This window comes from Gasterosteus aculeatus, chromosome 1, assembly GCF_964276395.1.
Source record: "Gasterosteus aculeatus chromosome 1, fGasAcu3.hap1.1, whole genome shotgun sequence".
Taxonomy (NCBI): Eukaryota; Metazoa; Chordata; class Actinopteri; order Perciformes; family Gasterosteidae; genus Gasterosteus; species Gasterosteus aculeatus.
The window spans coordinates 1,554,437-1,573,715 of NC_135688.1; the positions used below are offsets into that span (position 1 = coordinate 1,554,437).

Below are 19,279 nucleotides of genomic sequence, written 5' to 3' on the forward strand. Positions count from 1 at the left end.
GCGCGTGGTGGACTGATCTCGCCCGGGGGCCCAGTTGGAGTCTGAGCTGGAGGAGGCTCTGGAGAACCTGCATGAGTTGGTCTGGTTTCACCAGAATCAGAGCCGGTGGCTAAAAGTGATTTTACGTTTACGACTACAACTCCTAAAGATGACGAGACACCAGAGAGAGAGAGAGAAGGTTAAATGGGTTTGGTTTGGAGACGTGACACTAATTAGATTATAATCCTGTGTTTATTTATGTATTTCTGTCAAAATAAAAGTGGGGAAAGAAGAAATGAGAGAAAAACTGACCATGGAGAGACATCAAGCTCTGATACAAAAGGAGCAGGAGGAGGAGGTGCAGTTTACCCAACTCATGGATTTACCCCCCCCCCTCCCGCCTAGCCCCGCCTCCTTCCTCCTCCCCTCACATTTACTACCCTTTCCGTGTCGTTTCCTCACTCCTACACCCCACCTCCCTTTTTCTTTATCTCCTCCCTCCTCCGGGCCAGAAGAGGGAGGATTGTCCGACCTGAGAGTTTAAACAAACCAGAGAGGCCGGCCGAGCGGAGCTCTCACACACACACACTCACACACACACACTCATACAGCTGTATGGAGCTTGAGGGAAACTGCTGAGCTTTCACCCGGAGAGCGGAGCTGAGGAAGGTTTGTGAGAGGAGGAACCTCACCATTGTGGTTTGATGTGAGTTGTGGAGCAGAGCTGGAGAAGATGCACGCTGTCCTTGAGTTGTCCACTTCAATGCATTCGTGTGTGACTTACGTTGGTCACTAGAGCTTCGATTTCATTCATTCAATTTTGTGTTTTCAGAAAAATTGAGACGCGTCTGATTGAAGAGGAGGCCACCAAGCTGGAGGATTGGGGATTGAACCAGCCAGACCTTTGTCCTCGGAGCGTCTCCCTCTCAGAGCTTAGAGGCCGCCTCGCGTCTCCCAGAGGACCACCACCGGCCGACCTTCTACCGATGGAAACGCCGACCCTGGCTGAGATGGGAGACCCGTGTCACCTCCGCTCCCGCTCTCCGGAGGGGGAGACGGTGTGCGCGGCTCTGGCCCGTTACGAGACCACCCTCCGGGACGCCATCAGGGAGATCCACGTGGACGTCAGCGCTTTCAAGCTGGGCATGGAGCGCCGCCTGGAGGAGACGGCCGACCCCGGTGGCCCCCTCGGTCGAGCCGTGGCTCAGCTGCAGCAGGAGAACCAACAGCTCAGGGGTCAGCTGGAGGCGCTGAGCCTGCAGGTGGAGCTCCTGAGTGGGATGGCGTGCGACAGGAGCGCCTTGCTCAACAACAACAACAACCACCACAGTCAGAACCACAAGAATCACCTGAGTGACATTCAGGAGAACCACCAGGAGGTAAAAGAGGCGGTGTACGGGAAGGGTGAGGCTCTCCTCCACGTCCAGCCCTGCAGCCCGGGGGTCCAGGCCCAGAGCCACGGGGGCCCCGGCAGTCAGTCCGGTCCCGCGTCCCCGCCCGGCTTCTCCTCGGGGAGTCCTCCCGCGGGCTCCAGGGCTTCCTCCAGGGCGACGGGCCCCGCGGCGAGCGACAGCCCCTCCGCCGCTCGCTTCTCCAGCCGAGCCACGTTCGCCGTGTCCAGCAAGACAAACGTGAGTAGCCCGAATGTTACTAGAGAGACGGAGACTCTCTCCATCCGTCTGATGCGCTCTGAGGAAACCTCACAGCTTCATGTTGGAAAAATGTATTCTGTGTAGTGTCCACCAGGGGGCGACTCCTCTGGTATGATAGAAGTCTATGAGAAAATGTTTACTTCTCTCTTGATTCAATACTGCCGAGTCTGGAGGACGCTCGTCCAAGTCGACTCCCCTGCTCTTGTTTGCACTGACCCATCACTGCGGGACATGGATGGAAAGGTAACAAACAACGGCAGAAGAGTTGTCTAACCCGGTAGTCACGATGTGACTCAGCGCGTCGGGAAACCTTCGGGCTGCTGTGGTAAAGCGGCTCAACGTGAGCGGCGGCCGCGTGGTTGTGTCGCCGGCTGTGTCACCGCGGTCGTGCAACAAGGACGCCATGAGGGTTCATGGAGAACGCCTACGCGAGTCTGACTCCCGGGAAGCCGAGGTCAGCGTGGTTTTGCCGAGATGAGTCAAACATGTGGAGTCGGCATTGCGCTGCGGTTGGTCATTCGTGGCGCGTGATACTCGCGGGCCGGTGAACCGGGGCGGTGGGAGGAGGCAGTTTGCTTCAGTCAACGATTACACGGCTCTGGTTTATAAAAGACTCCAGCCTGCGGCCTCCAAACTGAACACATAAATGGAAAGCTTTTGTTTTTAATACCCAGGTTGTGTCGCAATTGAGTTCATGTTGTGTCTGTGTGACGTTGTATTTAATCACCACATCGATGGTGACCAGATGGCCCGTGTCTATGTTTTAGTTCTCATAGTTTCTGATTCATCATCTATTTACTGGGATGCTGCTGGAGGAACCTTGTGGACTTGTCGTCCCACAGAGTAGTTTGCGAATATATTTCCCTCTTTTAGCTTGAACTGCTTCTGATGAAACCAAAAAGAGAATTTCCGGACTCTCCGCTGTCATAAACGCACTGGGTTTTCAGAGCAGAAAGAAACTTTTGTCTCGTCTAAGAATAGAAGTCTATGTAAGCTGAATGCGATCTAGTTTTGTTTCGGCCTCCCATTCTCAGGTGATTGAATACACGTGAAAGAGTTTCCTTGTTCTATCTCAGACCCTTTGCAGAAATTGCAGAAATTGCAATCTTGATCTTGACCGTGCTGAAGCTATTCCCATCAATTATCTTCCTTTTTTGACACTTTAATAGTCTGTTTGACTACAAATTAACCCTAAATGAACATCATGCTGTTTTAAAGAAGACTTGAAACTATAGATTGAGACCGTAAACCCAAGTGGTTTTCTCATAGACGTCTATGGGACCAGAGGAGTCGCCCCCCTGCTGGTCGCTACATAGAACGCAGCTTTAACACGTGGCGCTGTGACTTCAGTGTGCATGTAAACACTGTCCGAGCTACATGAAGCCTCACTGCTCAGTACGAGTATCCTGATACGTCTGAAACGATCTGATATGAGTCGGTATGTCGGCCTGGGGTCCAATCCATCAACCAACCAACCTCGGCCTAGCGTGTAGTGTTGTGTTTATTACCTAAAATAAACGGTAAAACCACCGACATGAACCCGTATGTCAAACTGTTTTGCTTTACAAGTACCTCCAAGCCACAGTGATTGAGTCGAATGCAGAGAGACGGGGTTGTTTACTTCCAGGGCTCTCCGTCCCGCTGCGAAAGGTTTACGAGTATTAGGTTTGTGCTTTTTGGAGCACAAGTTGTTCCTTTAAGAAGCTCTGAATAGCGTCTTCCGTTGAACTCGCAGCTGTTTTCGACGGGCTGCAACAGGCGGGAGGAGGCGCTCGCAATATGACATGGCACATTTTTGGAACCAGTTTGAAGGATTGAGATCCTTATTTTCCCCAAACTGTCCATCCTGCAACAGCAAGCATCTCACGCGGCGTGCATTCAGACGCAGATAAGACTCACAAAACAGTCTTCAAAACACACGAACACATTATGCAAATGCTCCGTTCGTCATGCATCTTTAATTACCCAACTATGCAGTGGATGCAGCAGTGGAATTTTATCTCCTGTGAAATCACGTGATCGGAGCTAAACAACAATGGGAACCTTTGTGTCCGTGTGGAGTAACGGTACTAGAAGCCTCTTCGTCCTGACAGAACCTGGTTTTGAAAACTGGTGGTGGCCTCGGAGGGAAGCGGGAGATTCCAATCAAACGCACAGGACCTTCCACCGCGAGACGAGTGCTCGAGGTGCCGTCGCAGGATGAAAGAGAAGCAGGATTCACAGAACCGTGGTTACGCGTGTAACTCTTTTCCCTCGCCCAAAGACGGCCGTCTTGCCCGTCGTCCTGAACCACAAGTTTTGAAGCGCAACATCATCCCAAAAAAGTCGTTTGACAAACAAACAAACAAAACAGACCGTTCTTGTCTCTCTATGCATCGCCAATATATTTTTTATATTATTATATTTTGCATTTATTTGGACTCAGTAAAGTTTAGATTAAAGAGGCCAGATCCCTGTCTCCCTGCATGCACACACATGCATGCATGCACAAACACACACACGCATGCACAAACACACACATGCATGCATGCACAAACACACACACCTGCAGCACGTCTGTATGAATCATAAATACTTTCTTTTCTCATTTTTTTTGTGTCCTCTCTCTGGAATGAATGATTTGAAGGCGCGTGCGGTTTATTACCGTCACTCAGCCTTTATTGAGCAAAACATTTGCAATTAAGGTTTTTAAATATTTTGGAAATGTCGTCATATTATTCCGCCTCTGATCCACTTTTCTGATTCATCATATCGGAATTCGCATAAAAATACTTGAATGGAAACCCAGCTGTGTGTTTAATAGTGTGTGTGTGTGTGTGCGTGTGTGTGTGTGTGTGTGTGTGTGTGTGTGCGTGTGTGTGTGTGTGTGTGTGTGTGTGTGTGCGTGTGTGTGTGTGTGTTTCCCATCTGGAAGGCTTTGAGGTCGGTGACGAGGCGGCAGTGTGGCTCTTTTCTATCCTCTAATGGTTCTGGGCAACAGGAATTAGTCAAGATTTGGATTAGGACAAAAACCCAAATCTCTTCCTCCTCTGTTTTTACCTCCTCGCACTCTTTGCCATCACACACACACACACACACACACACACACATCAGCACTGCTGTTGCCAATTACAGTGAGCAAGGCAGCGGCCTCAATGGGCCATTGTGTGGGTTCTTGAGCTTTATTGGGAATACATTGAGCGAAGCATTACAGATAATACCCTCCTCACCCTCATCTCACCTCACAGAACTCGCTAACCTCCAACCACAGCAACAGGCCTTACACTTCAGGTACATTTGAAAGGTTATTTGGATAAAAGGAGTAAGATGATTATTCCCACTTGGGTTGTATGTGTGTTTTCGTGTGAAATGCTTTCGTTCGCTTCATTTCTTGATAAAAGAGAGAAAAATAGTGAAATATGACACAATAGATAAAATAACGAAAGAAAAAACAACACAACAGGGTTTTTTTAGGGCTTTTCAACATCTCACCGTCTTCTTTGGCGTGTCCTCGGTTGTCACGGAGACGGCTCAGTGGTCATGCGATAACATGGCGGTCATGAGAAAGTCTGAGAAAAACCACCCTGATGATGTCACAGTGATGTCATCTCAGCTCGGACACGGAGACAACATATTTATACATTACAGATATATATATATATATATATATATATATATATATATATATATATATATATATATGTATATATATACGTTGACCAGGCTAGAAACATTTACATTCTTTATCTTCTATCATGTTATGTCTGTCACACAACATAAATACCACATATAAACCATAAACCAGCTGTCTGCAGGTGTATCTGCTGGGCTCTATAGACACGCGTGACTTACGGCCCCACGCAGCACGCGCCGTCGACATGGTGGCGGCTGTGGACGCCTTTTTTTCCGCGTGGGTTGGAACCGACCTTTCACCTGGTTTAACTTTTTTCTCCTGCTGTCGTCGGCGTGTCGCAAACAGACAATTCAGCCGCTGTCGGCCAGGATTAAAAGAACACCGCGGGAAGCAACATGATTTATAGGAAATGTGGTTTTATCCTTTGAGAAACATCTGTACCCGTGAAGCCACAGCTGTGAGACGGAAGCTCCTCGTTGTCGCCGCCTTATTGCTTTTCAAGCAATCGTACCAAACCACGAGAACAACATCACGTCGAAGCTGCTGCTCGATGGTCTGCAGCACGGGTCCATTTCTGCTCATTAAAATAAACCGTCTAAACGGAGAACAATTGCACGGATTAGATGCTGTCTGTGTTGATTTTCATGGAATATCTACGAATCAAACGGCAAACATTTCTGTATGGCTACGAACGCCGTCCAATAAACGGCCCGTCTGAGTTGGTAGAATTCCATCAAGTTGTACTTTGTCGCCCATGAGCTCCATCTCCCCCAAACGTTACACAACCTCACCGCGATACGATCGCCGCGGCGTGGCGTCAGTCGCAGTCTGAGGGCAGTCTGGCCAACTCTCCCTCTCCAATCTGTTGTCCATCTCTTCATCAGATTGGACAATCTGGTCCTCAAGCCCAAACTGGACGGCGCTGTGATTACCGGCTGCTTCTGCACGCGTTCACACGGCCCTTCCTCTTAGGAGAAGGTGGGACCACACAAACCTGATGTGTGCACCCTTGCACGCAGCGTGACGTTTTGCTCCGTTTGAACAGATGCAGGCTGCTCGTCTCGAGAAGGATCAAAGTGGGGCTTTTTTTTTTTTTTCATGTGGTGCCGTGAAAATAACTCCCATGGCGTCATCGTCTGCGTGTCATTCCGCTCGCGGTGATGGAGGAGCCCGGCGCGGTGGCAGGTTGTGAAACAGCGGCGAGATGCAATCTATCGGTTTCGTGCACGCGGAGGGAAGTCTGTTGGGGATCCTGTTTATCGTGAATCAGAGGCGTTCATGTGGCCGTGCGCCACCGATGACGTCGTTCAGAAGAACTCTTGGAGATAAAACATCTTCTCTGAGGGTCTGAAGGTCTTTAGAGGATCAGGACTAAACAGACGGGTTCCAGACCAGTTAAAAGTTCCTCCCAATAACTTGGAGCTTCCAGATGTCACTAAGAGTGAGGGGTGCGTTGCATTTAGGGTTTCGCCGCTTGGTGGAGATCACACGGGGCCGTGTTGTTTATCTCAGGACAAAGTCATGTGACACCCACACGCCGTCCGTGGAGACTCTGCAGGCCCGAGCCGGCTCCGACAGAGTCGACGTCTCTGCTCGTGCTCCAATTCCAGTGGCGCCCGTCCATCCATCCGTCCACGCACCCCTCCCCGCCTCTCTGTGGCCCCTGCCTCACCCCTCCCTCACCCCTCCCCCGACCTCCTCCTCACCGCTCGGCTACGTTTTAAGGCTGGATTCCTGCCACCGACCCCCCCCCCCCACCCCCGTCCTCATCCTACGTGTCCATTAATGGGCGAGACAGAGAAACAGTTTCATATTTACTAAATCGGTAAATATATGAAATAAATAAATAAGAAACTGGCTTCTGAATCCAAAAGAAAGCAAATGAATTATTTCATCATTGAGAGCATTTTGAGTACTTTTCTGATGCTGTTTTGTATTTAGTACGAAAAGAAATATCTCCGAGATGGAAGCGAGAGACTGAATTTGGGGGACAGCTGAAGTGTGTGTGTGTGTGTGTGTGTGTGTGTGTGTGTGTGTGTGTGTGTGTGTGACGCGGCGGGGCTTTAACAGAGGTATGCGGCCACTCCCCGGCTACCCCTGGCTCTCTTAATGACTTCCAGACAATAGGCCGTGTTCCCGTCATCATCTCTGTGGAAACAGGTTAATAACTGACTGGTTTAGACCCCCCCCCTCTCAACCCCTCCCGGTGTAGCCGGTGAGCCTGACTGGAAGTCGGCTTTAAGACGTAGATCCTCTCGTGGGAACCTTCTTCACCGCGTCTCTTGTCTGTTTCTGGCCAGAAGGAGGAGGCTCCTTCTTCAGGACGTTGGAGTCCAGTTGGATTCACAGAGTTTTCCGGGGGGGGTTTTGTCATTAAGTCGCCCAACGCGGGACGGTGACCTCTAAATGACAACGACTTTGGGCATATTTTCTGGAGGGGTGAGGGGGCCCCAGAAGGAGAAGGGACGTGACCTTAAGTTCATTTATCTGACTGTCGATCAGCGCGAGGAGGAAAAACTCCAAAATGTAAACTCTCCCGAGGCTGGATGCTGACGTAGATGTTTCCACAGGCCAGATGGAACTTTGAGGAGCCCTGCAGGGAAATGGCAGCGGCTACAATAGCAGCATAAACTGGGTAATAAATAACAATACAACATGGTTAATGTTCAAACAAGACACAGCTGGCAAGTGGAACCCTACAAGACGGGAAGTGGAAATACGTGACGAAGAGCAAAAAGGGGCTTCATCGTGATGATAATATTCTGCCCTCATCTCCAAATATATAGACGGATGTTGATTGACACCAGATGCAGCGTAACGAATCACCTGTGAAGCAGGAGGTGATGGTCAGCGTGTGTTACAGACCTCAAGCGCATCAAATCAGGTGTAAATGAGCTCACAGCGAAACCAGGCGCAGCTAACTGCTAAAACATAAAAGCGTCATTTACCCACCTTGTGTTTTTTAAACTGCCTTCATTCGGAAGAGGCGGTTCCTCTGCTCTCACCTGCAATTACTTTTTTATCGCCCCGGTTCAGAGGCTGGGCGCGCTGGTCCAGGCCGCTCGGGTTCCAGCAGAGAAAGGGCAGGCTGCGTGAATGCATTTGAAGCACCGGTGTTTGGACTCTTTGGATCCCTCCGTCAGGAGGAAATGACAGGGCGGGAGTTCCTCGTCACTGACCGCTTCCCCCCCGACGGACGGAGCCCGAGTGTCTTTAGAGCGGAAGCTCCTGGCTGCGGACGCTGCGTCTGCTCCTCTCATCTCCCGTCGCCGGCTGTCGGAAGTGATGGACGGCAGCTCGGCGGCTTTTCCGTAACTCACGGTGTGCGGCGCGTCCAGCCCGAAAAGGGCCTCTCCGTGGACAGCGTGCGCGTGTCGCTGCCTTGTTTTTCTTCTTTGGAAATAAAAGTCGGGAACTAGTGTGTCTTTGAGTGTAAAAAGGTCCCCGGAACCAAGCGAGAACCGAATCAGCAAAGAGAGCAACTTCTGCCCGCAAATGCTAAGCTAACCAGCCAAAAGATGGCACGTTTAATCAATGGCGCCCGATGAGTTTACTCTTAAACATCAGCTGTGTTTGCAGATCAGGAAATTGACGACTGAATCAAAAGATTCCGTCCAGCCCACCAAAGTAAATGAAAGCCGTCTTCTTCTTCTTTTCCTCTCACTAGTAAATGTTTAATCTCACAGTGTGCAGTACGAAGCCAACACAGCGGTGTGTGTGTGTGTGTGTGTCCCACCTCGTCACCCTCGTCACCCACCCCCCCAGCAGTGAGTCGCCCCGTCCCGTCCCGTCCTCACCTCCCGCCCCTGCAAAGCCTCTTTCAAAGTGTCAGTGAAGAAGACGCCTCCGGCAGCTTAACAGCACGCAGCAGCACCTCAGGCCTCGACGACGCAGACGTCCAACAATGTGTCCGACCTCCGAGGGGCCGAGGGGCCGAGGGGCCGAGGGTGTCTTTAGTTTGAGTATGGAAGCACTGACTTATAGGATTCAGGCCGCGACACATTATAATGTGAACATTTTAAAAATGAAACATAATGTCACTATTTGAGTACAACAAAGCAAAACAAAGTTGGCGGTTAAAAAGAAATTCTCTTTTACGCCACACAGAAGCTTTGCTAAAGCTTTTTAGGACACATTTTTATTCATCTTCTCCTTTTTTGTGAAGGTAATTTCTTTTATTTTGAAAAGTTCAACTCATTATAATGTGACCAAATATGAGGCCACATCTATTATTGTTAAACATAGATGTCACCATTTGACGTGTTATACTTATATTAACAGTTCACAGAGTACAACAAAGCACAATAATACATCACTAATACAGTTTGTCACATTTGACAGATGTGTTTCTCTCTGCGTGGAAGCCACATCTGTCTATGATGCATTTAAATTCAACCTCTCATGTTTGTTGAGGCTCATTTCTTGCCAGAATCTGATTTGAGGCACTGAGCGATCGAACTCTCTCCTCTCTGAAGCCTCTCCTCCACATTCCAGCTCCGTCTCGCTCATTTCGTTCGCCCCCCTCAGGGTGACGCACTCGGGGAGTGAAGGGATTTCTCGTTCCCGGACGATGGCTCACGTTGCTGTCGCTCCGCTTTGCGCCCGTTACGAGTGTTCAGGGTTCGTACCGGCACCTTCGGCCCCGTTTCCAGACTAAACAGCTTTTACTTCGTGGGGGTCGGGGACAGACGATATAAAGCGGCCGCTGCTAGCATGCTAACCGTTAACCCTCCCCCTGGGTCGAAAGGTCACGCAGCAAACAAAACATTCCAACCCGCTGTGTCTTCAGGTTGTGCAAATTAAAATGTGATATTCCCTCAATAATTGCAAACTAAACCGTGCTGAGGCCACCGTTACAGATTGTGTGAGCTGGAAACTGAAGACATTGTTGTGTGAGAGCGCACAAACTCAGATATCGGTCACTGTGCAGCAGCTGTTGTGTGTATTTACACAGGTTTTCATGGCTGGGGAGGACTTACATATCCACCCCTGCTACACACATAAATATTTGCAGCTAGCAGCAGTATTGACCTGTGTGACATCATTCACTGCTGCGCTTCCTGGCTGCGATACGACGCCATGTTCTGGATCAGCTGCTCCTCTGCTTATCGAGTAAGAAAAGGGAAGAATCGTGACCTCAAAGAATATTAAAAGGTTTGCGTATGAACAGGAAGGATATATGCATAAATATCAACGGTACGCCCTGCTGAACTAAAGGTTATAATCTTTAAAACAATAAATGCCTCCGTCGGCTGCGGTTCCAATCCGGCAGATATCAGTTGGTGTTGTTGGTGTGCAGCTTGTCCGCCGCGGCCGGGCTAAAGGTTTCAGTGCCAGTGTGTTCTGCCAGTAAAAAAAGAGGCCTGGAGATAGCTGAGAGTCTACGGGAACCTCGGCAGATATCACGTTTCCCCCCTCTGGCCCACCGCCGACGTCCGATGATCTCGGCACTTGAGCCGGGAAAGTCCCCCCCCCCCCCCCCGACCCCTGCCCCGAAGCCAGACATTCTGCAAAATGTCTCCCTCCCTCCCGCTGGATAGCCAGCTGTTTCCACCTCACTACCCCCATTTCCCATCATGCAACATGCCACTGGTACCCTGTTCCCTCCTCACCTTCTCGCTGATAAAGGCTCCACCGGGCAGCAAGTTCTGGTTCCCAAACGTGAAGGCAAAGCAGAGGGCTCCTAAAAGCTGCATTCTCTGTAGTGACCAGCAGGGGGCGACTCCTCTGCTCCCATAGACGTCTATGAGGAAATGACTCCACTTCTCTGTAGTGACCAGCAGGGGGCGACTCCTCTGCTCCCATAGACGTCTATGAGGAAATGACTCTACTTCTCTGTAGTGACCAGCAGGGGGCGACTCCTCTGCTCCCATAGACGTCTATGAGGAAATGACTCTACTTCTCTGTAGTGACCAGCAGGGGGCGACTCCTCTGCTCCCATAGACGTCTATGAGGAAATGACTCTACTTCTCTGTAGTGACCAGCAGGGGGCGACTCCTCTGCTCCCATAGACGTCTATGAGGAAATGACTCTACTTCTCTGTAGTGACCAGCAGGGGGCGACTCCTCTGCTCCCATAGACGTCTATGAGGAAATGACTCTACTTCTCTGTAGTGACCAGCAGGGGGCGACTCCTCTGCTCCCATAGACGTCTATGAGGAAATGACTCTACTTCTCTGTAGTGACCAGCAGGGGGCGACTCCTCTGCTCCCATAGACGTCTATGAGGAAATGACTCTACTTCTCTCTGGGTTTATTCCCTCAGTAAACATTGTAAACATGAGTTTATGGTTTCAATGTCTAGTTTCAAATATTTATTTATTACAATTAGCTCATTATTTCAGTCAATCATCCATTAAAGGTCCCTGTTTCAAATGTCGAGAACTGGCTCGATATCTCGTCTCAAGAGTCATAAAACTCTCTGAATCTCTCTGAAGCTATACATATATATATATATATATATATAAATATGTTATATATAGCTCAACGCAGGACTGATGCGTCGGCGGTGAAAACGATGCTCTCGGCTCAAACAAGAAATCAGCCCGCTGTGTTTGATTTCACCGTGACGGGTTTCTCTGACGTGTGCCGAGCTGAGCCGAACCAAGCTTGTCAGTTGGTTTTGTATTTATCCCCCAAAGAAACAACCACCTGTTGGAGAGTAGGTCCAAAAACCTGGAAAGGCGCTAAACGTCCTCTGTAACGCTGTGTGTTTCAGAGCATTGAGCGGGAGGAGCCGATAGAGGTGGACCCCACCCCGGGCCTCGACACAGGTAAGATGCCGTTAGCCCGCCTCGATGGCTCTGCAAGGCTTCACACATGAAGGAGAAGGTCACGCTAAAGTCCTCCTGTGAAAAGAGTTTTAGGAGAAGGGGGTTCGGTGGTGTTCTTTTGGGTGGATTTGATTCTGTCAGAGCAGCCAAATGAGCTTATAAAAGCCGAAATGCAGAAACCGTAGTGTGGTCCTGGGATGATTCTCTGCGGGTTTGACCTCTTTTTAGGTTACACATACTCATGTTAGCACAAAACGCATCGTCAATATAACAATGCGTACGTCGTACAATCCAACCAGTACATTCGGAGGTGATGCTGGGAAAGATCTCCTCGCCCAACGACTTCCCACACCAGCACACGGCCCCCGTGGCCACGAGGATGCCCCACCTGCCCGTCACCGCGACCACCAAGACGGCAGAAACGAGGTGCCCCGACTCTCCCAGCAGCCCCGTTGGCTCTCGTTCCCCTCCGCCTGGCCAGGCATCGGCTGCCGGCCAATCGGCTGCCAGCACCAACCAGAGCCAACCAATAGAGGAGCCTCCAGTCCAGCCAGGTGAGTGTCCGAGACTCCCGCCTTCAATTAAGCTATTAGGCAGCTGCATCCATTGTGTGGTTAATGCAGGTGAGAGAATACTATTAGTTTTTCAGGTAATATGTAAGGTTTTGGTTTTTAATCATAATGTCCAACTTCAGACCACAAAAGTAATTTCCCAGTTTGATTTTCCCAGTCAACCACCGCCGTTGATGGTAAAGCACCGTTTCTACTGTAAGGCTTTAAGTTGATTGACACCTTCCGGGATTATTTCCTCACATCTTCCTGTTCACTTTTCCGTTGCGGCGTCAGTGTCGTCCACGTGGACTCCTACGCCAATCAGAGCTCTGGGTCCCCCCCGCCTCCAAGGTGAGCCATGGCCTGAGAGACCCCGTCTGAGACCGTGACCTTGCGGGAGCGAGTCGCTGACTGTTTCTTCCGTTTTTTTGCAGAGAAGGCTAAGTCGGTCCCGCCCAAGTCCGTGAGCTACTCGGGGCTTTCGCAGCATGACAGGTGAGTGGAAAGGTGACCCCCCCCCCCCCCCCAACTCGTTTCGTGTCTCTCTGCATGGAGGTAAGACAGCTTTCTGTGGACCCCGCCCCCCCGCAGAGACGTCGACGTGAGCAGCGACGGGCCCTGCGGCCGTGCGACAGAGAGGAGGCGGGAGCTGGTGAGGTCGCAGACTCTGCCGCGCAGCATTGGCGCTCAGGCCCGCCGATCCATCTTCGCCAGGCTGGACTGCGAGGCCGGTGCCGGGTAAGTGTGACGCCGCGTTGCCGCGGTTACACAGAGGACAAGGTTCCCCCCTTGAACATTTTAAAGTCTGTCTCTCTCTCTCTTTCCTGGTCATGTGTGCAGGCGCCCCACACCGCTGGACTCCAAACCCACGCTGAAGAGGTCTCAGAGCTTCGGGGTGTCCAGCGCCAGCGGCATCAAACAGATCCTCCTCGAGTGGTGCCGCTCCAAGACCATCGGCTACCAGGTGAGCCCCCAAATCCAGACCTTCTCACACCATGTCGTCCAATGTGTTCTGCTCACTCGGAGGCATATTTTCCTAGAGAGAGAGAGAGAAAGAAAGAGATGTCCACTCCATGACTCGACATGTTGTATTCATTCAAATAAAACTCCAGACCAATAAAGCACAAAGCTTCTGTTTAATCCATCAGCATCGCAGGCTGGATGGTAAATGTGGAGACGTTGTCGGTGCAGTTTCACAGGCCGATGTTCTTTGACCTTCATCAACCTCTGTTTCCTCTGCAGAACATTGAAATTCAGAACTTCTCGTCCAGCTGGAGCGACGGGATGGCCTTCTGCGCCCTGGTGCACTCCTTCTTCCCCGCCGAGTTCGACTACAGCGCGCTGACTCCCGCCGGCCGCAAGCACAACTTTGAGCTGGCCTTCGGAACCGCAGAGTGAGTCAGGCCGATACCCGAGCAGGGAGAAGTGTCTCGTGTGAGGCGTGTGGTGCATGGGAAGGGTTAGCATGGCGAGCCGGCGCCAGAGTCTCCTGACTTGTCCTCTTGTGGTTCTGCAGGGAGAAGGCCGGCTGCGACCGGCTCATCGAGGTGGAGGACATGATGATCATGGGTCGTAAACCGGACCCCATGTGCGTCTTCACCTACGTCCAGTCGCTCTACAACCACCTGCGCAAGTTCGAGTGAAGCCTTCTACCTCCTCTTCCATCTCCTCCGGATCAGACTTGGAGCGGGTTGGAGACGGACCACGCTGCCCCCTGGCGGTGGACGCGCCTCAGGACACTGACTCGTGGAGATGATTCTGTTTGTGACGTGGAGCTGCGGTGGAGAAGAGGAGTTGACCACAACAGCCCGGCCTCGTTTGTCAACACTAGCTTTTCTTTTTTTTTTTTATATACGTTTAGTTCGAGATAAGACTGCAACCGTTGTATCCGTCTTTATCGCCACCGCACGCGTTTGGAAGTGTGTATTAACCTTTAATATTGCACCAAAGGAGAGGAAGAGTGTTTCACAAAGTATAAGTGAACAAAGTGAGTGCGAGTATCCCACCAGATATTATGTATAAATTGCTGACTGATAGTGACGTCCACATATGCTGTGATATTGAGACAATGAGTTGAGAGATGTTAAAAAAATGAAATCAATAAATTGTTCAACGACACCTAAATGTGGACATCATGTTCCTTAAGAAGCATCAAAGAGGTGTCTGTCAAATAAATGTCACATCTGAAAACACCATATATAAATGATATATATAAACTTAATGTGTACACAACAATATCTGGGAGTAAAAATATGTAAAACTGCTATACATATGATTAGGTATATTATAACAGTATTCATATTTATTTATGTTGTTTTCAAATATGTCCTTCAATTATAAAATATGAATAAATATATAATCGATAGATATATAAATAAGACATATTAATAATATTTAATATTTTCTATAACATAATAAATTATAATATACAAATAATATTTGAAGTAATAAATTCCATTTGTTTGGTATAAATTGGGATATTGGAGGTTATGATAGAGATTAAAGGATATTCTCTATGCACAACTGTTCTCTTCAGATTTAAGAGAGATGGATGATAGTTTCACATCTGGTTTCACATCACAGATCTCATGCAGAGATGATTGAAGTTGATCAGAATCAGGTTATTATCTCACACCGCTGAGCTGTTTTGACTCCAGCGGATTAACTCTGACCTGCTTTGAAACTTTTGTGGAATTATTCGATGGCCATTAACTATAAACATGTAAATGATGACACAACAATATCTATATTTGTTGTTTGACATTTGTTTTTTTTGTTTTTTGAACACATTCGACTCTAAGCACGAGCTCCTTAGATTCATTCAGTGTTTTGTCGATTCCATTATACAAAATTAAAATAATTTCCAAATTGTATGCACGGTGTCACATCAAGTTGCATCATTAATCAGTTAATCGTTATCTAATTATGATCTATTTCTGGAACGCTGCAATAAACACATCGGTTAGATGGATCGAGCGCGACCCCCCCCCAACTCCCCCACAAGTGGTCGTAAACAGGCTGAGCGCGCGCGGCTTGAAAACAAGGTTCCCCCGCATCGTCCCGAACGTGGTGCCGGTCTGTGAGGGTGGAGGGTGGAGGGTGTCATCTGATCACATGGCGCTATAAGAAGCCGTCCCTCCTCCCCGCGGACCGGTCTCACGCTGGAGCCATGGACCTGTTCGTGGACCCGGACTTCTCCTCACTGAAGAACAGCCCGAGCAGAGACATGCTGCATTTAAACGCGATGTTAGAAGAAGAGCAGGACCACTGCAAAGGTGAGGACACCTTCAGATGTTCTGTTGATGACGTTACTTCATTTACTTCATTAAGGAAATAACTTCATTTACTTCATTAAGGAAATAACTTCATTTACTTCATTAAGGAAATAACTTCATTTACTTCATTAAGAAAATAACTTCATTTACTTCATTAAGGAAATAACTTCATTTACGTCATTAAGAAAATAACTTCATTTACTTCATTAAGGAAATAACTTCATTTACGTCATTAAGAAAATAACTTCATTTACTTCATTAAGGAAATAACTTCATTTACTTCATTAAGGAAATAACTTCATTTACTTCATTAAGGAAATAACTTCAGTTACGTCATTAAGGAAATAACTTCATTTACTTCATTAAGGAAATAACTTCAGTTACGTCATTAACTACATTACGTTATTTCATTAATCTCAGAGATTGCAGATCATCATCATTCAGAGCAAATAAAATAAAAAGGAAAATGATATATGAGCTTCGCAAAAGTAGGAAATCGAGCCAAAGCTTTGTAGTTTATAAATGAATGTTTTTTTATTTGCACTCTTCATCAAAAATAATAAAATGTTCGTCATTTAATATTAATAAATATTTAATTTCATATTATATATGAATGAATGAATTTTTTCGTGTTATGACTCAATGTCAGGCGGCCGCAGTGAGCGCGCGCCGTCCTCCCCGGAGCCGGACCGACCCGCCGCCTTCGGCCCGATGGAGGGTCAGAGGAAGAGGAAGAGGACCATCTTCAGCCGCGCGCAGCTCACCGAGCTGGAGCAGGCCTTCGCCGTGACTCCCTACCCGGACATCACCCTGCGGGAGAGGCTGGCCGCGCACACACACCTGCCCGAGAGCAAGATACAGGTGAGTCTGCTGCTCAGGGCGAAATATATAGTTTAGTGGGAGGTTCGGGAGAACTTGAACCAGGACTACGAGGGGCTGACTATGTGACCCCGCTGCAGTAGAATGAGGGGTTTTCTGAAGGGACCCTGGTGTGAGGAAGCACTGCCATATTAGTCCACAGGGGGCGCCGGAATCAACACACGATGAAGACGAGAATAACGATGTCCTTTTGTTTTCCACAGGTGTGGTTCCAAAACAGAAGAGCCAGAAGTATCAAGACCGTGAGACTCCCAAAGTCCAGCCAGCCCGCCCTGGGAGGGAGAGGGGTCGTGGACCCCTCCACCGGGCAAGTGACCGCTGCTTTCCTTTCCTCAACCACCCTGGCGGACATCTTCAGACCGGAGCAGAACCACTCCTGCGAGGACGTCCCGCAAATCTACTCCGACTGGTTCCAGATCTACAGCAACCCCGTGTCCTCGCCGGCCTCCTCCTCATCTCTCCAGCCCACGCCGGGCTCCTCAAAGCCCTCGGAGCGTTATCTCTGGGAGGAGGAGCAGCACCACCACCACCAGCACCACCACCAGAACCTGGGACCAGCGCTCTCCGGGTTCCTTCCTGGTTCCTTCCCTCCGCCCGGCAGCAGGCCGCCTCACCACTCGGCCTCGGCCCGGTCCTACCAGGCCTTCAGGAACTTCAAACCCCAGAGCGCGCCTCCTTCCGGGCCCCATCAGGCTGCGTACGGAGGCGGCGCCGCAGGTGGAGGTCACACCTCTGTGGACCAGGTGGTTCCCTTCCACCCTCAGCCAGTGTACTGGGAGGTGGCCCAGGCCCAGGGGCACCATCACCACCCGCAAATGGGACCGCAGACCTCCATGGGCTACATCTCGGACCTGATCTACAACGCCGCCATCGTCACCAACTTCCTGGAGTTCTGATCGGCCCAGATGTGGAACTCATCGGTAATCACAGACTCCTCTCTCCCACATCAAACATCTGTCCTCCAGTGGTTCCTGGCTTCGTCGCTTCATGTGTTCCCGTTTGTGTTTTAGAAAATACGTCGTTTTGTGGCTCAGTTTTCACATCTGGTTTCAGTTTTTCAGTCATTTCAGCCGGAATAGAGACGAGGATTAATGGACCATTTGTAGACCTATTTAAACACAATTACTTATTTTTAAGAATCCATAAAAACCTATAAATATTTCAAAAATACATATATATATATGTACAATTATTGTAACTTACGATTTTAAATGAAACTTAAACATTTTGTGTCTTGAATAGAAAGAAAACGTTGTGTTTGACTGAATATAAATACTTTTATCTTGTTCAAAAATAACAATTTGGAGCTAATGCAGCTAAAAATCAGACTTTAGACAACATTCAGTCTATGTTTCATTTACAGCATTTATTGCTGTTGTTTAGATGAGAACTGGCTGCATTGTTTTATTTTTCAAATGATGTCAATTCTGCGGTGAACATTAACATATAATTATAATATAATATAATATAATTTGACTTAAGTGCATTGTGAGATTCACTTTGTATTTGACTTATTTTAAAAGTAAATAATGTCACATCAGTGTGCAGTTAAAACATTCCACAGTTAAGAAAGAAAACTTTTTCTCGTTCTTATTCTGAACAATCTGTAACATCTGGATTTTGAGGATTTCTTTGTTGTTTTTTGTTTTGTTTTGTACAATTAAATAATAAATGAAGACGACAAAGATAAAAGAATGTGTCATTGAAGCGGCACAAAGCCCATGAAGCCTCCAGAACAGGATCCAAACATCACGGAGTGAACGTGCATGAGGTATTACCTTGTATCATAAGTATTCTTCACACGTAGAAACGCTCAGGACGGCGGTTGTTTCGGCGTTCGTGTCCCTCCTCTCGTTTCGACGTGTTCCTTTGTGAGCTGGCGACCTATGACCTCACCACGTGACCCTCCCGCTTTCCCCGCGCGGCGCGTTTAATGCTTTATTGACCTTCAAAACATTCTGATTAAAATGATTCTTCTGTGGTAAGATACCATGACAGAAATAATCTTTTTCAGAGTCAAAATACATTTCTGATACTGTAAGTAAAGAAAATGAAAAATAAGAAGTAAATTAAAGGTCAGAGTCTATCAGCTTACCGGCTCTGTAATTCTGCCTGGATTTAAGTTTTTCAAATATTACATGAGCGGTATAATACAGAGGCAAATATGACAGAGATCTCCACATATCATAATCATCCTTAATACAAAATAATCTTCCACTAAACCTTTAATCCGGGTGTCAAATCTCAGATATCAGGAAGATCTGAGATTTTTTTGTATTCCAGATGTAGTTACATATTTTTAATCCTTCCTCTGGTACGAAGAGGAAGACGGATAGTGTAAAAAAAAGGAATAATAAAAATGAATTATATGTGTAGAAGGGATCAGAGAAAACAGATCGCACAAAATAAGAGTATTATTGTTCCGTATCGGATTCAAGTGGTCGGTTGTTTTTACGAATCGTTAGCACATCGGTCAGGTGACATGATGATGCAACATCTGTATTATCATCTGACGCCACAGCTGGCGGGTCATTCCGTCAAAACAAGGGTCTTTCTTCC

At 48.4% G+C, this 19,279-nt stretch overlaps 2 protein-coding genes across 3 annotated transcripts; both read left to right on the plus strand.

The window, feature by feature from the left end:
- The first annotated feature begins 111 nt into the window (after positions 1-111).
- On the plus strand, positions 112-14,684 carry smtnl (smoothelin, like). 2 transcript variants are annotated; one of them, XM_040190259.2, is made up of 10 exons: positions 112-685; positions 812-1,610; positions 11,961-12,015; positions 12,315-12,569; positions 12,861-12,917; positions 13,001-13,061; positions 13,158-13,304; positions 13,407-13,530; positions 13,809-13,960; positions 14,083-14,684. In XM_040190259.2, exons 2-10 carry the CDS (start codon positions 966-968, stop codon positions 14,207-14,209), a joined length of 1,623 nt encoding a protein of 540 aa, XP_040046193.2. In that variant the 5' UTR covers positions 112-685; positions 812-965; the 3' UTR covers positions 14,210-14,684. The 2 variants fall into 2 exon arrangements, with proteins under 2 accessions (XP_040046193.2, XP_040046201.2); XM_040190267.2 differs by having other exon boundaries at positions 486-648.
- A 968-nt stretch (positions 14,685-15,652) lies between these two features.
- LOC120831968 (homeobox protein SEBOX) lies at positions 15,653-18,389 on the plus strand. Its single transcript, XM_040197986.2, has 3 exons — positions 15,653-15,841; positions 16,491-16,702; positions 16,924-18,389. The coding sequence occupies exons 1-3, from the start codon at positions 15,736-15,738 to the stop codon at positions 17,614-17,616; spliced, it is 1,011 nt and encodes a 336-aa protein (XP_040053920.2). The 5' UTR covers positions 15,653-15,735; the 3' UTR covers positions 17,617-18,389.
- Positions 18,390-19,279: the final 890 nt, after the last annotated feature.